The sequence below is a fragment of the Chaetomium globosum genome, genomic scaffold (assembly GCF_000143365.1).
Source record: "Chaetomium globosum CBS 148.51 scaffold_5 genomic scaffold, whole genome shotgun sequence".
Classification (NCBI taxonomy): Eukaryota; Fungi; Ascomycota; class Sordariomycetes; order Sordariales; family Chaetomiaceae; genus Chaetomium; species Chaetomium globosum.
Window position 1 is genome coordinate 3,717,800 of NT_165980.1, and position 15,325 is coordinate 3,733,124.

Sequence of the window (15,325 nt, forward strand, 5' to 3'; positions counted from 1 at the left end):
GCCCGGTCTGCAGCGTTTTCCAAACCCGGCGGGTTTGGAGGCGACCTGTCGAGGGCAACACTCAATGACCTCGTATTGGACTTTTTGAAGCTCCAATTGGGGTATGGGGAGAGGGAAATCTCCGTCAGCAACGAGGTCGGCATTTTATATGACCCCGATGAGACGGACAATCTTGGCAAGAAGCTGAGCGAACTTGGTAAGCGCAACAAGTTGTACGGCACAACATTTCAGGTCTGACATTGCCATATAGGTATCAAGCCGGATTCGTTCTTGACAATCACGGACGAAGACGACGAGGATCCGTACGTCAACGTGGTGGTCGCCATTCAAGAAGCGTATGTCTCCAATTACCCATATCCTTGCATACCCTGCTAATTCTCCGATAGCAAGGAGCCCCTTGACGACAAACCCATTCGGGGCATCTCATCCGGAGAGGTCAAGATTCCGACCAAGCCAAAGAAAACACCTGCGCCAGAGGCCAATGGCCGGAATGGACATGGCGTCGAAAATGGTAGCAGACAGCAGAGCGAAGGAGTATCCGAGGTGGTACCGGCGAAACGCCCACACCCGGAAGACTCGGAGGATATCGCAGTCGCCAAGAAGGCAAAGACGGTGGCGTCACCCGCGGCTAAGGATGATGACATTGTTGTCCTCGACCATCCCGCCGGGGGTGCCATCGTCATTGACGATGATTGAGGCCTCGTGGAGTGCTGAGGTGGCATAAAAACTAGTAGCTGCTGATACCGTAATAGGGCGGCAGTTCGGGCGACTGCTTGCCGCTTCCACTTCCTTATGGCGCTAGAAGCTGTTGTGCATCGAATCTGCAGTTTGGGCGCTCGTCTTTTTTTATTCTCGCCACTCCCCTCAGACAGCACTTACCCCGCCATCCAGGTTGAGGATGCAGTTATTGGCATACTCGTTTTTGGCGAGGAAGGCGACCGCATCGGCGACCTCGCTTGCGGTCCCGAAGCGCCCTAGGGGAATCCTTTTTTGGAGTTCTTTATTCGCGAGGCCTTTAGCATGGCGACGGCGATGGCATGTGAGGATTAGCTTGGAGCAATGTATGGATGGAAAATTGGCTGGGGCGTTCTCATAGCGGCGGGGGATGCCGTTGCTCATTTACGAGCTTGAAGCCAGAAGGGCAAAGCCGATGGCTTATGTCGTGAGGCAATGTAGGGATTTACAGGAGAAATGAGAAACATGAGAACATACCCTCGGTCATATCGGTTTCGATGTACCCAGGCACCACGGCATTGACGCGGATGCCATGCTGGGCGAGTTCGAAAGAGAGCGCGGTTGTTAATCCTGATCATCGGCCTGTAAGTGTGTACCCTCCCACGCTCAGAGGAGTAGCTGGAGGTGAAACAGTGGTGCTGCCATACCTAGCTGGCCCGCTTTGGTAGCAGCATAAACAGATGTCCCAATGACCGCCTTGTGCGCCAGTAAACTCGAGATATTGATGATGCAACCGCCACGACGCCGGGCCGCCATCTGCTTGGCGACCGTCTTACACCCAAATATAACGCCGCGCAGGTTGCTCGCCAGCAGATTCTGGATGGCCTCTTGACTGGTGCGGAGGAGCAGAGAAGACTGTGACTCGCCAGCGCAGTTTACCAGGTAGTCAATTTCCTTCTACAACACCGAAGGGTCAGCATAACTCTCGTCATTATCGCCCCCGCCCTCTCTACTTCCACTCCGGGTCATAGCATGATAGCTGAAACGAAACCACCGGAGAGAAAAGTGAGTGCATTGACTAGGTAATAGATACGTACATTCTCCTTCACTAGCCCCTCCCACTCCTTCCCCTCCCCCACATCCAAGCAGTGTATGCCGTGCAACTGGGGTATTTGGAGACCCTGCGGCCCTCCGGTTGTCTCGTGAAGTTTTGCGAGGGACTGCTCGAGCTTAGACCTTGTTCGTCCAGCTAACACAACGTGAGCGCCTTCTTTGGCAAACCTCGACGCGATAGCGAAGCCGATGCCGCCTGAGGCTCCGGTGATGACAGCTTTTTTGCCTGCTAGCGCGTAGGACGTCATGGTTGAAAGCCAAATCTCAATTTCTTGCTTGCTGTCTTACATGATATTCCACATGTAAAAGTGCTTCGAATTGTAGGAAACATCCACCAAATGCTACATTGAGCAGGGATTCCAATGGGGAACAGGGATGGTTATTCTAGGGTCAGCCAGTTGAGAGGAGTGGGCCGAAGCCGAACGTGCCACGAGTGCCCACCGATGGTGCAGAACGACGCCAAGACGAAAGACCAATCACGCTGGATTTCGTGGGTGGCCGCCTTCGAGGTTGGACGATCTGAACAGGCGTCTCCCGGTCGCCACGGACCGAGTTTTCTTATCTCCCTCACCTCCCGGAGTCGCGCGGATCCCGTCAATGTCTCACGGCTACCATCGCACCGAAACCCGTTCGATTGCCTGCCTGCCGCTGAGGAAACCGGTCATTTCCGGGGCAGAATTGGGGAGCACCACCTGCCTCGGCACGGCTCCGATCTCATGAATCCACCCGACCGTAGCGCTGCCTCCGGCGCAGTGCTCCTCAACGGCACCTCGACCCCCGCGATTGTCGAAGGAAAGGGACAGAATGGCGTGGTTGATGCCGGATTAAAGAGCCAACACCATTGTATGTCCCCGTGTTGCGTCAATTAAAGCGCCCAGGTACCCATCAACAGACGGGACAGCCGAGTCCTTATCATCACCCCTCGCGAACCCCCTGATTGCCCCGCCTCGAATCCCTCGTTCGACCTGAGCAACTGAGCAACTTGGAGCGACGAAAAGCTCTTGCTTAGCACGCACATCCGCGGGCAATGGCGCTGACAACCACGACTAGACAAGCGAGCACTCCCGAAATGGCGGTACGACCTGCGCCAGGCTCTCTTGCCCATCGTGCGGTGGGAGACGCCTTACCTAGCCTCCTTCCAGAGCATGGTCCGCACGCCCGCCCTCGATAGCTACTTTGCCATCACGGCCAACCTCGGCACACATACTTTCTTCATGGTTGGGCTGCCGATTCTCTTCTGGTTTGGCTTCCGCGAGTTCGCTAAGGGGTAGGGAATCACCTCGAAGAGGCCACGAGTACACCAGCGCTGACAAGGCCTCCTTACCTAGACTCGTCCACATCCTGGCTTGCGGCGTCTTCTTCACCGGCTTCATAAAAGACATGTGCTCGCTTCCACGCCCATTATCCCCGCCACTCCAACGAATCACCATGTCCGGTTCGGCCGCCCTCGAATACGGCTTCCCCTCTACACACTCGGCCAACGCTGTCTCGGTCGCCGTCTACGCCGTCCTTATGCTCCACCGCGAAACCAACCCCTTCTCCCCCTCGACCACCCTCGCACTCGAGGGCCTCGCCTACTTCTACGCCCTCTCCATCGTCATCGGCCGTCTGTACTGCGGCATGCACGGATTCGCCGACGTCATCATCGGTTCGCTCATGGGCGCCGCCATCTCGCTCGTCGAGTTCTACTATGCCCCAGGCCTCGAAGCCTGGCTCTACAACAGCGAATACCTCGCGCCACTAATCATCGCCCTAGTAATCATCGTACTCGTGCGCGTGCACCCCGAACCCGCTGACGACTGCCCCTGCTTCGACGACAGCGTCGCCTTCGCGGGCGTCATGATCGGCCTGGAGCTCGGCATGTGGCGCTTCGCGCGCTACTCGAGCATCGCCCCCGTCTACAACGGACCTGACGCGACCTTCGACCTAGCCGCGTTGGGGTGGCAGCGCGCCGTCGCCCGCCTCGTCTTCGGCGTCGGCATGATCTTCGCCTGGCGCGAGGTCATGAAACCGGCCCTGCTGCGCTTCCTGCCGCACCTGTACCGCGTCATCGAGACCCACGGCCTCTCGCTGCCGCGCCGCTTCTTCGTCCCCGCCTCCGAGTACAAGGATGTGCCCCTGCACGTCCGCGACGATAATGTCCTGCCCAACGTCAGCGACCTGCCCAAGCTGGTGCGCAGCTTCCGCGGGCCTGGCAGGGGCCGGTCGGTGAGTATCGGCCCGCAGAGCGCGGCCGATGCGTACGAGACGCTGGCGTACCGCGAGCGGAGGCGGAGGGAGAGCCTGGGGAGCGATGCTGGTGGTGGGTTGAAGGGGCGGGAGAGTGTGAATGGGTTGAGGGAGAAGGCAGTTGTGGATGGGGAGTGCTCGCAGGCTTCGGGCGTGCAGAGTAGTAGTGGTGGGAGGTTGGCGGAGTTTGAGAAGATGATGGGGACGGGGAAGGTGGTCACAGCGGACCCCGCCGCGGCGGATGGTGCGCCGGGGACTGATCTGTACCTAGGGCAGCAGGACGAGCTGGGTGAGAAAGAGGTCTTCTCGAAGCTGGTGAAGCCCAGGGTCAGGTATGATGTGGAGGTGGTGACCAAGTTGGTCGTTTATGCCGGTACGTTCCGTCTCTTCCCCTCCCCGTTTTTTTTTTTTCCTTGGCGGTTTCTGGCGGGGCACTTTTGCTGACGAGTCACACGCACACACACAGGCATTGCCTGGTTGGCAGTGGACGGCGGCCTTCTTGCTTTTGAGGCTGTTGGTCTCTAGGTGTATGATGATAAAGGATGTCTTTTTGTGTTGTATCTACCGTTCTTTTCTTGTTCGCTTCTTCTGGTGGCTTGAGTGATGCTGGGTTTTGCACCTCGCTGCCTCGGTAATGAATCACCGTTTTTTCCGATGACGCCGTCGTGGTTGATTGGACGCTGGTTTGTGCTTCGTTCTTGGGTTGCTTTTGGGAGTAAGAGTATGGCGGATCCGGGTAGAAGCACGAATCTGGCGGATCTGGGGAAGGGGATGCTCGTACGATTCCCGAGGCCGGCCCGGGCGGAGCCTCCTGCAAGTCATCGGGAAGCTCATCGATCCCCCGCACGGCAGCTGTACCCCGGCGATGCCCGGCTCAGGGGCAGCCGGCTCGTGTTTGGTCTAAGAGATCTTATCTAATCTGGAGTCAACCCGATTTGCGGCTGCCATCGCTCAGCTGCTGCGGGTTTGACCCGGAGCTTTTGATTTCATTGCGAATCGGGGATTTCAATGTTGATTCGATCTTAAGTTCTTGGGATCAGAAATACCCCCTACCCTTTTTCTTATGATCACTCTTCAATACCTAGGCATCTCCAACTCCAACCTCCCTCTTCGATGCTTCAAAGACTGCAATCCACTGCTGCAAACCACATTCACCCCTCGGCATCCATTCTTCCCATCTGTAAAAAGTCTAAGCAATAAAGTACGGGCGTCTCTCTATTTGATGATGCCGTCCTCGACTTTGAGAATTGTCTGACATCATCAATTCACCTCATCAAGCCACTCCTCTTCATTTTCCAAGAAGCGCGAGCCGTTGCGGGCGACGGATCGGATGACTCCTGTCAAGAAGCCAAATCCCTTGTTGCCAGGGGGAAACGAAGCCGCAGAGCTTGCCATGACGTTCGGTGGATGCTCAGTGCAGAAATGCTTCTCCGCGATTCAACCGGCCCAAGCAGCCAATCGCAAGGGTGGATTTGTGGAGGACCGTGCAGCAGCTCTGCCTGGTCAGGCCTAGCGCAGCTTGGATTTGACGACGCATGTGGCGAGAACCCTGAACTGTTTGCGCTTGCCATCTCCCTTCCATTCAACCCGACAACGTGAAAGTAACTTCAAATCCGATCTCGAGTCACACAACCGCGACCACCTTTCGAACTCGAGGGCACTACTGAAAACTGGGCGATTATTTTGTCTGCGCCGTCTAACTGTGCCAAAAATTCCAAACCGACATTACCGCGCAAGACGATTTCTTAGTGGTTTTATGGCCAGTGCTTTGCCCGCTGAAACCAGCCGTCACAGCGCTTTTCCCGTTCGGTGTCCGCCCGCATTTCCCCTTTGCGCAGGTCCTTCTAGGGAGTGATCAGCCCAGATTCCTTCCAAGTCGACCCATCGGCAAGCTGCCCAGGGCCCGTCTATCCCAGCCCCCGCCTACAATCCAAACGACGAAACCTCGGGGCTGCCGAATCCAAGTCCTAATCTTTCACACCTGTCATTCCCCAACTCGGCATTTGCGACGCTCGGCGCTCCGTCGATCTGTCCCACGACAACCCGGCCTTCGGTTTATTTCAACATCGCACTTCGACGTTATCGTCATCCCAACCGCAAAATAGGACGCATGTAGCGCCCGGTACAATGTCCATCGAAGCGATTGGCGCTTCGGCGCCCGCCGTGGCCATGGACGTCGAACTGCCTGCCGTCAGCCCCAAGCCGGTCGCCCTGCATTCCCCGCCAGATAGTCACAACGCCGTTGATGCCGACGGTAGCGATTCGGAACTCAGCGACCTCGATGAACTCGCCGGCAAGTTGGATGATGATCTCGGGGACGAGTTCAGGAACGAATTCAAAAATGAAGTCAAAAACGAGCCGAAAGAAGAAAAGCCCCAGGACACGCCTCAGGAACCGCCCAAGGTAGAGCCTGAGTCCGAACCACAACCCCCGCCGGTGGAAGATATTGGCGAGGTTCTCCCCGATCACTGGTCTGGCACCGTGCCCGTGTTTAAGCCGACCATGAAGCAGTTTAAGGACTTCAAACTCTTTGTATGTTGGCGCATTTCCGATTGCAATCCAATCCCACCAAGACACTAACAAATGGAATCCAGATGGAGAAGGTCGACAAGTACGGCATGAAATCCGGCATCATCAAAATCATTGCGCCTGAGGAGTGGAAAAAGTCTCTACCCCCGGTAGACGACTTGATCAAGCAAATTCGGGTTCGAGAGCCGATCAAGCAAGAAATCATGGGCTCCAACGGAACCTATCGACAAGTCAACATCCTTCACCAACGTTCCTACAACCTGCCACAATGGAGACAGCTCTGCGATCAAAGCGAGCATCAACCCCCCGCGAGGCGAGGCGAGCGCCGCGCAAATTCAGACAGAAAGGCTGCTGCTAAGTCTCGTGCTGCCGCCGAACCAAGTACCCGATCTGCCGCAACCTCGACCCCGCCCAAGAAACGAGGCGGGGGAAGAGTCACTCGAAGATCGACCAGGTATGCCAAAGAAGAGACTGAAGAGCCAGAGGATCGTCCGATGACGCCCGTCTCACCAGCGCCCGAAAAGGAGGTGTTAAAGTCCGTGGAGGCGGAACCGGGCATCGGGGACGAGGACTACGAAGAAGAGGATGGACCTCCGGTGGTACGAAGAATGGGGCTTTCCAGACAAACAAAGCAGAAAACTCAATCCGTGTCGGCTCGCCGGAAGTACATGCGCCGCGAAGGCTCCGCTATGGTAGACGAAGCTGCGTTCAAGAACTGGGATTACCGGATGGATGTCTCCGATTTTACCCCGGAGCGCTGCGAGGAATTGGAAAAAACTTATTGGAAGACGCTGACCTACGCGCCGCCGCTGTATGGAGCAGATCTTCCAGGCACGCTGTTCGGCGATTCGGTCGAGAACTGGAACCTGAACAACTTGCCCAATCTCCTCGACGTTCTCGGCACGAAGGTTCCCGGTGTCAACACCGCGTATCTCTATCTCGGCATGTGGAAAGCAACCTTTGCTTGGCATTTGGAAGATGTCGACCTTTACAGCATCAACTACCTCCATTTTGGCGCCCCAAAACAATGGTACAGCATTTCCCAGGCCGACGCTCGGAGGTTCGAAGCCGCCATGAAAAACATCTGGCCCACTGATGCGAAAGCATGCGACCAGTTCCTCAGACACAAGGGGTTCCTCATTTCGCCATCGCACCTAAAGCAAAATTACAACATCACAGTCAACAAATGCGTCTCATACCCGGGCGAGTTTGTTGTCACATACCCATACGGATACCATTCTGGATACAACCTGGGATACAACTGTGCCGAGGCGGTCAACTTCGCCTTGGACAGCTGGTTGCCGATGGGAAAGATCGCAAAAAAGTGCCAGTGCGCCCAGGCACAAGACAGTGTTTGGGTCGACGTCTACGAAATCGAGCGCAAGCTTCGTGGAGAAGAAACGGAGTACGAAGAGACGGACGAGGAGGACGAAGAGGACGACGACGATGACCAAGACACTGGTCTTCCGAGTCCTCCCTCTAGCCACACAGTTAGAGTCAAAGCCCCCGGTCGAAAACGCAAACGGGGTGCCAACGACAAGGAGCCACGGGTCAAGACTAAAAAGATTCGTCTCCGTCTCAAGTCGCACGTTGAGCCGCCCTGTTGTCTTTGTCCCAGCGATATCCCCGGGGCCGAAATCATGCCCACGGACGATGGTCGCAAGGCCCATCGCATGTGTGCGCTTTACCTACCGGAGACATACATCGAGACAGTGGATGGCAAAGAGATCATTGCGAACGTCGCTGCTATTGACAAGGCCCGCTTGGAGCTCAAGTGTCTCTACTGCCGGTCCAAGAAGGGCGCATGCTTCCAGTGTTCTCAAAAGAAATGCCCGAGATCTTACCACGCCACGTGTGCAGCAGCAGCAGGTGTCTTCGTGGAGGAAGAGGAAGTCCCGGTATTCGGCGAGGACGGGACGGAATACAAAGAGCAGGCGTTCGAATTTAGCTGCCGGTTCCACCGAACTAAAAGGGACCGAAAGGCGGACGGGGGTGCTCTGGAGAACAACGCCCAGCTCCGCGCGGCCGCAAAGGCGCTCAAGAAGAACGACATATGTCAACTACAGTACTACCGTGGAGAGATATTTGCGGGTGTGGTGTTGGAAAACCGCCATGACGAGGAGACATTCCTTCTCGACATCATTCCAAATGGGTATGTCTACCGAGATAAATTATGTGGACTTGGACTGACAATCAGCAGTGATCGGGTCGAAGTCGAATGGAAGTGGCTGCTTCTGCCCGACCCAGCAGACTTCCGTCTTCCCAAGGCATCGGCCAATGCTATCCCCATGCCGACCTGCAGGAGGGCACAAAAGGAGATCAACGCCAAACGGGCTGTCGATGAAGCGCCAAGAAAGGACGATGAGTTTGCTCCTGGATTTACTTGGGCCGAGTTCCATGCCGGCGAGCCCCTCAAGAACCCGACGCAGATCAAGATCGACTTCACCAAGGAGAACCAGGTCTGGCATTACCTGGGCAAGACATCTACCGAGGCGAAGGCCCAATACACTGAGGATCCGTCTCGGCCGCGACACAATCCCAAGGGCAATTTCTTGGACACTATACCAAAGCCACCACCTCCGGTACGAATGCCAGTGGCTCATCAGGCAAGGCAGCTTGTACCTGGGACGTACCCGGGCTACCCGGGCTATCCAACCACCAATGGGGTGTTGTCAAATGCCGGAACTGGCAAGCCACAGAAGCCCTACGTCTACAAACCCCGGAATCCGGTTGGGTCAACCCTCGGCCAATATGGTGCTCAGTTTACTTCGCACACATTTTCTGTCAATACACCCTCACCGTCCCCGGCGTTGCAGCAGTTTCAGCCTTCCCGCCCTTCTCAGGTGGTATCCCGGCCACCACAGCCAACATTCCATAACCATGTGTTTCATCAACATCCTCAGCAACATCCTGAGCAGCAACGTATGCAGCACCACATGCAACAGCAATCTTCGCTTCAGGTGAAGCAATACCAACCACCGGCATCGGACCCCCAACGCAAGGGTTCATCGGCACTGTATTCGCCGGATCGGTTTGCGCCCATCGGAGGTAGTAATGGATTCCCGAAGCTTCCCGGCTTATCCTGGCCCCCTGCTCACATGAAATCAGGGCAATCTGTTCAGCCTCAGTCAAGAGCCTGGCCTTCGCCAACAGGCGCGGCTGCTCCGATGACGTCGTCAGCCTTGAAATCCCCGAGTGTTAGCAACCCGCAGCCTGGAGGAGCAGGAGAACAGCCATACGTCAGCGCGTACCAGAAGTACGCCTTTTTCCAGGTCAATCACAACAGGTAAGCTTTCGAGTTCCTAATTTGCAGAGCAATGTTAACACGCCAATAGGGACTCGTCGAGGTACCGGACCCCCTACGGCCAGTGGGGCGGCTTCACAAACGGGTACGAAGGGAACCTCCGAGACTTCCTAGTCAAGGCCCAAAAGGCTTTATCTGGAGGTGGCAGTTCAGGTGGCAGTAAAGGTCCGATCAAGCAGGTGCCCACCTCGCTTCTTCAGCCCTTGCGGCCACGCGTCGATGCGTCTCCAACGAACGCACCTCCGTATGCGCAGATTCTCCCCCGGCCGCCCGCCCAGGCCCCGCAAGCCACACCCCAACACTTAGCGCCAGGCGCTCCTCGAGTACCGCAATATCAGGTATCGCAGTATCATAGCCATGGGTACCCAGCCCAACCTAGGCATGACGGCCAGGCGTTCGATCCAAGGCAACCTAACGCAGGCCCGCTGCACCCTGCCACCCGACCGCAATACGATGCACCACAGCCGCAACACGGGGGCCAGCCCAGCCACCACGTCTGGCAAGCGGTCCCACAAGCCCCTTCACACACATCATCACAGCCGGCGCACACACCAATACAAGGGAAGCCGCAGTTTACAAAACAAAGCCATAGCCCAATTCCGTTGCCGCCGTATGTAAGGCAGATGGCAACAGCGTCACCGGTGGCTCTTAAGCAGGCGGCTCCCGGCCGAACTCCTGAGCAAGGGGGCCCACACATGGCACCCAAAGACTCGTGCACGACCCTACCAGCATCAACACGGCCCCTGTCGGGAGCCAGGTCAACCCCGGCGCCAGCTCCGAACTTGCAGGCACAACAAAACCTAACGCAAGAAGGTCAATGGGCACCGACTGGTAGTAGCCAAGCGGGCTCAACGACGGCCCCAAGATGGACATCACAGGGTGCAATGGCGACTCCAAGCCCAACAAGCCAGCAACCACGAAACAGCTCGGGTTGGGCACCACCACCCCAATCCCAGCCACAGCCAGCTCCGCCGGGGGCCGCCGTCTCCCCGGCAGCAGCCGGCACGGAAGACAATTCCGCACTAGTAGAGAAGATGATGATGAATCTCCGGAGGGCAAGCCAGAACTTTGGCAAGGTGGAGCAAGGCAAGAGTTTGGCTGAGCAGCCGGGCCAGGCGCAGGCTCATGCTGAGAGCTAGCCTTGAACGGCGGTGCAAACCCGAGCTCAGTGCTAGGCGTAATGATGTATTATGCCAACGATTTACATTCACTCGGCAAATATGGCGTCGCTACGGAATGGCTAGGCTTGGGATTCAAGTGTGGGATATATCCTTTTCATTCTTTGGCGTTGGCAAACGGGCGGGTATCAAGGTGTGGCGATCAGGGCCAACTACTATTTCTGAGCTTTTTTGGAGTCGTGCTGCCTAGTTATGTATCAACACTCGCAGTATAGCTGAGCCTCGCCCCGTGCCTCCGATACGCGGAGCATCACGAGGAAACCACAGCAAATGTTGTACGCTACATAGATGCACTGCGTTTGTGAGATTGCGGGAGACGGTTCTGGACATGAGTCCTGCTCATCATGCCGGGAAAGGCTGGCTCGAGACTGGCAATAGCTGGCAGGCTATTTTATGCGCTTCTCATGCGACCTCGACCACGGGGTCAAATGTGCAAGGGTGTCCCATCGCCAGCCTTCCAACATATCAGTCGAGGAATGGGCCCCAGATCCAGGCTGAACCTGGACAAGCTTGAAAGTTAAAACAGATGTGGAACCCGACGACTTGCAACGGCTCAGAACGGCTGCGGCGCGTGGGGCAAATGGGCCGAAGATGGAGGGCGGGGACCGGTGGCGGCTGGCTGTGCGGGTTCAGGGGCTGCCGGAAGTGACGTCAGTCGACGTCCTGCGACACGAGCTTTTGTCTCTGGCTTCCGATTTCTTGATTTTTGAGGGGAGGGATGGGCTGGTATAATTCACTGTCGTCATTCTATATCTGAGTTGAGCGTTTAGTACTTGTATCGGACAATTCTCGTCTTTGGGCGTCCCACCTAATCCATCCAACCATTGTTACCGTGACCAAACCTAAAGTCATCTAATCGAACACAAGTGTTAGCAATTACGCTGTATCCCCACCCAAAACCATAACACTTATTGCTACACCACCCACCAGCCACACTCGAACATAGCATCATCACCACCAATCTATACCCCAAACCAAAAACTAAACTCAAACCAAACCCCAAAAACCAAACCAACCATGCCCACCGCACTCGGCCTCACAACCGACAAATCCCCACACGCCCAAAAATCCGGCGACGGCCCGCACGTCTCCTCCTCCACGACCATGGGCTCCAACGCGCGCCTCGACACCATCTCCAAGCGCAACCACGCGGCGGCGCGCGAGATGGAAACCCTCCTCTGGCGCGCCCTCTGCGACGAGCCCGAGACGCTGCGCGAGTACCTGGCCCACGACTGCGTCATGATCAACCCGCTGCTGGCGCCGCGGGGGAGCTGCCAGCCGCTGAGCAAGGATACCCAGCCGAGCGTGGTGGATGTGTTGCAGGCGGGGGCGGGGAATAAGTTTCGGGGTTTTAGGTTCCATGGGGAGCCGTTGGTGGTGGAGGTCGATTTGATGGCGGTCGCGTTGGTGTATAAGATTAGTTTGTTTAGGCAGGGAAGGAAGGGGGTGAGGGAGGTGGTCGCGAGTGTGGGGAGTACGTGGAGGCAGACGGCGGGGGCGGATTGGTTGTTGGTGCAGTTTCATGTGGCGTATGCGGATGATGATGAGGAGGAGGAGGAGTGAGTGAGGGGGGTTGGGTGGGGGTGAGAGGGGGGTGATGGAAGTGGTTGGGGGGCGTGGTGGTTTGTGTGGTCTTGGGGTGGTGTGGTGAAGTGGCTTTACTATTGTTGGTCGGGTTGGATGGTTGGGTAGTTGAGCTCTTTGGTTTAGATATAGCTTTTCACGGACACGGGCTACTCTTATCATCTTTAATGCACTATATGTATTCACCCTTTAGTATCTCGACAGCACCTAAATCACGTTCATAACCTCCGAATCCAGTGGCAACTGAGCTCGCGGCGCTATTCGTCGAAATTGAAACCTGGAATGTATACATTTGTGTACCTAGTTGACTGATACTACCCCAGGAAACCGAGTGTGATTTCATTTCCTTTGAATCAAACCTCGTTTGTTACTCGGTGTGCTGTTGTAAGCTTGTTATTTAATTAGTACGCTTCAATAAGCTTGAGGAGCCCAGTCAGGGCAGCAGGGAAAACACCAGGTCGAGTCAACAATGCCTATACAGGTAATCACAATGGCACACATTGTCAGCTGATCGCGAAAGGTTAGCACTCGGTAGATAGAGACCATATCTCTCCCGGACGCCTTGAAATCCTACGCCATTCAAAGATAAGTACAAACATGGCACCTATACCTAAGCAGTTGGTTGTGGTCAAGTAGTTGCTCTGTGACTGTGATTGTAGAATCGATAGCTGGGAGTCCACGAGGATCCTGCTGAAGTGTCTGGATGTCGGACCACCTTTCTAGCAGCCCCAATTCCGTTATTATAAGCATGTTGGGAATTATTGGGTTAACAACTCCTAGTCATCGCTGAAGAATGAAGCCCGCGTGTCCTCATCGTAACGCCATCGGTTTTGTAAAATACCCGCAGGCCAACGTATCGAACATAGGTAGTGACTTGTTGAGAATGCCCGTCTTTCAAACCTTGTGGTCAGATAACTGGGGTAGTTATTCCCTTGCCCAAGATAACCAAGTCTGGTGGGCAAAAGTACCGTTGATCTCAGGTGATTCGGCTCCTAGCAACTTAGCAAGCATAGAACGGTGAAGAGGATGGTGTGCTGTCAGCTTGCTGAACCATTGAGGTGAGTCAGCACATCACGTAATGCTGTCGGCAGTAACAAATAGCTCACTGGGCGAGTTACCCAACCATCGCTCCTATCTTTTACGCCTGAGTTGATTCGTCAGAGTGACTCGATGTTGGCCAGGCAGAACCTAAGTAAGCCGCTGGAATACAATGGTAGTTCACTCGTCTCTTAGAAATTGTAACATTTGGTCTGGCGCATGCCGAACATAGCCAATGATGCCATAATCGTGATCTCGGGCCGTGACATAAGGCCGGGGGGGGTGAAACAAAACAATCACACGCCATAGCGTGGGTCGCAGCGTTGTGTAACGTCGAAGCGGTCTCGTCATGGGGCACGGAACTTTATATCTACTTCGCCCTGCCATCGGGTCCTAGCTTCGGTTACATCCATTCATCTGCGCTTCTCTGAAAGCCCGGAGCGGAGTTACGATGCATCTCCCGCGAAATCAGCACCTAAACGCCATGTATGTGAGTTTGAAAACGGCACGTCCCCATCTGATAGGGTCGACTTGATCGTGTGGTAGCACTGCTGGACGCTTTCCCATAGTGGGATATGGCAAGCATCGAATCGGGCCAACACAGAAACCCAATAACATCCAGATTCAGGCTGAACGCTACATGTGGCCGTGGAACTACCCGTTAAGTGACCTCCACCTCGATCTGTACCGTTGGACGGCACTGCGGTTTCGGCACCGTCCCCCCCCCCCCTAGGCATGAGACCGCCCCTCCCAATGCCGTAAGTGTACTAGGCTGTCTTACCTCCTCGCAACGGCACACTGCCGTGTGCGTTCGAGGGCACGTTCCACGGGTAGCGGGATCCTTGACCCCTTGTAGACGCCTTTCCGTCGCTGCAGGAGGGAGATCGGCGATCTGCTACTGGTGAAGGAGCCGCGACGCCATTCTCCTGGTTGGTAAAGTATCATACGAAGATCTTCAGGGGCAAGGCACCAATATGTACAATCGATGGTAAGCCGCCAGTTCAGCGTGCCTTGTTACCGTCGTGGTGCATGTCATGATTCAATTCGCGAAAATCTTTGCTTCACCCAGACTGACGGGACGGCTTTGGTCTGTAATTGTAGAATAGCCAGGGAACCGAACCTCAGCCAGAGGGGCATGGCTGTCTGCCCCCAACCTCTACCATAACCACATGCCAGAAAGTCCATAGCCTAGTCCGACATCGGAATTGCCGAGCACCCAAAAAATGGACCAAAAAGCAACCTGAATGATATCGGAAAACGCCCACTCCGACACGCCATTGATTTGGCAAACATTTCAAATGCCTGACCCCGATAGGCGCCTTCACCGAACTCGAAGGGGTGGGTTCGATAAGCCTCGGACTTGCAGCTGCGTCTTGTGTGGTTCCGATGTGGACCGGACCGCGTGGCACATCTCCCCGCCGCCTGCTGAGCAGGGTTATTGGGAAAGCCATGCCGAGGTTCCCTCCAACGGCCAAGCTTGGCACGGGGAGCCCTCTCGCTGTTGCTTTGGGGGCGCATGCTCCGCTTGCTCACGCCCGCCTGGTCCGAAAGTTAAAGTTTGGGTTTAGGCTTGGTGGGATTGGGTGGGCCTGATTGGCGCCTTGCGCGGCAGACGGGGAGGCGCATAGTTGCGCTAAGCTGTGAATGGAATACCTCGGATAAATCGCCGATAACT

General features: G+C 55.8%; 5 protein-coding genes across 5 annotated transcripts in view; 4 read left to right on the plus strand and 1 right to left on the minus strand.

Annotated features, from left to right (window-relative positions):
* The window catches only part of CHGG_08058 (uncharacterized protein), a gene marked incomplete at both ends in the record, with an annotated part of 2,106 nt that extends 1,410 nt beyond the window's left edge, over positions 1–696 (plus strand). Inside the window, 3 exons of the mRNA XM_001225713.1 lie at positions 91–196; positions 251–302; positions 387–696. Coding sequence (XP_001225714.1) covers positions 91–196; positions 251–302; positions 387–696 — 468 coding nt within the window. The remainder of the gene's footprint in view (positions 1–90; positions 197–250; positions 303–386) is intronic.
* Positions 697–1,341: 645 nt separating this feature from the next.
* On the minus strand, positions 1,342–2,036 carry CHGG_08059 (uncharacterized protein; the record flags this gene model as incomplete). Its single annotated transcript, XM_001225714.1, has 2 exons — positions 1,342–1,629; positions 1,773–2,036. 2 exons carry the CDS (start codon positions 2,034–2,036, stop codon positions 1,342–1,344), a joined length of 552 nt encoding a protein of 183 aa, XP_001225715.1.
* A 1,180-nt stretch (positions 2,037–3,216) lies between these two features.
* Positions 3,217–4,542, plus strand: CHGG_08060 (uncharacterized protein; the record flags this gene model as incomplete). The annotated part of the gene is made up of 2 exons (XM_001225715.1): positions 3,217–4,390; positions 4,484–4,542. 2 exons carry the CDS (start codon positions 3,217–3,219, stop codon positions 4,540–4,542), a joined length of 1,233 nt encoding a protein of 410 aa, XP_001225716.1.
* A 1,602-nt stretch (positions 4,543–6,144) lies between these two features.
* On the plus strand, positions 6,145–10,989 carry CHGG_08061 (uncharacterized protein; the record flags this gene model as incomplete). Its single annotated transcript, XM_001225716.1, has 4 exons — positions 6,145–6,549; positions 6,612–8,611; positions 8,747–9,832; positions 9,882–10,989. 4 exons carry the CDS (start codon positions 6,145–6,147, stop codon positions 10,987–10,989), a joined length of 4,599 nt encoding a protein of 1,532 aa, XP_001225717.1.
* A 1,056-nt stretch (positions 10,990–12,045) lies between these two features.
* Positions 12,046–12,591, plus strand: CHGG_08062 (uncharacterized protein; the record flags this gene model as incomplete). Its single annotated transcript, XM_001225717.1, has 1 exon — positions 12,046–12,591. The coding sequence occupies one exon, from the start codon at positions 12,046–12,048 to the stop codon at positions 12,589–12,591; it is 546 nt and encodes a 181-aa protein (XP_001225718.1).
* Positions 12,592–15,325: the final 2,734 nt, after the last annotated feature.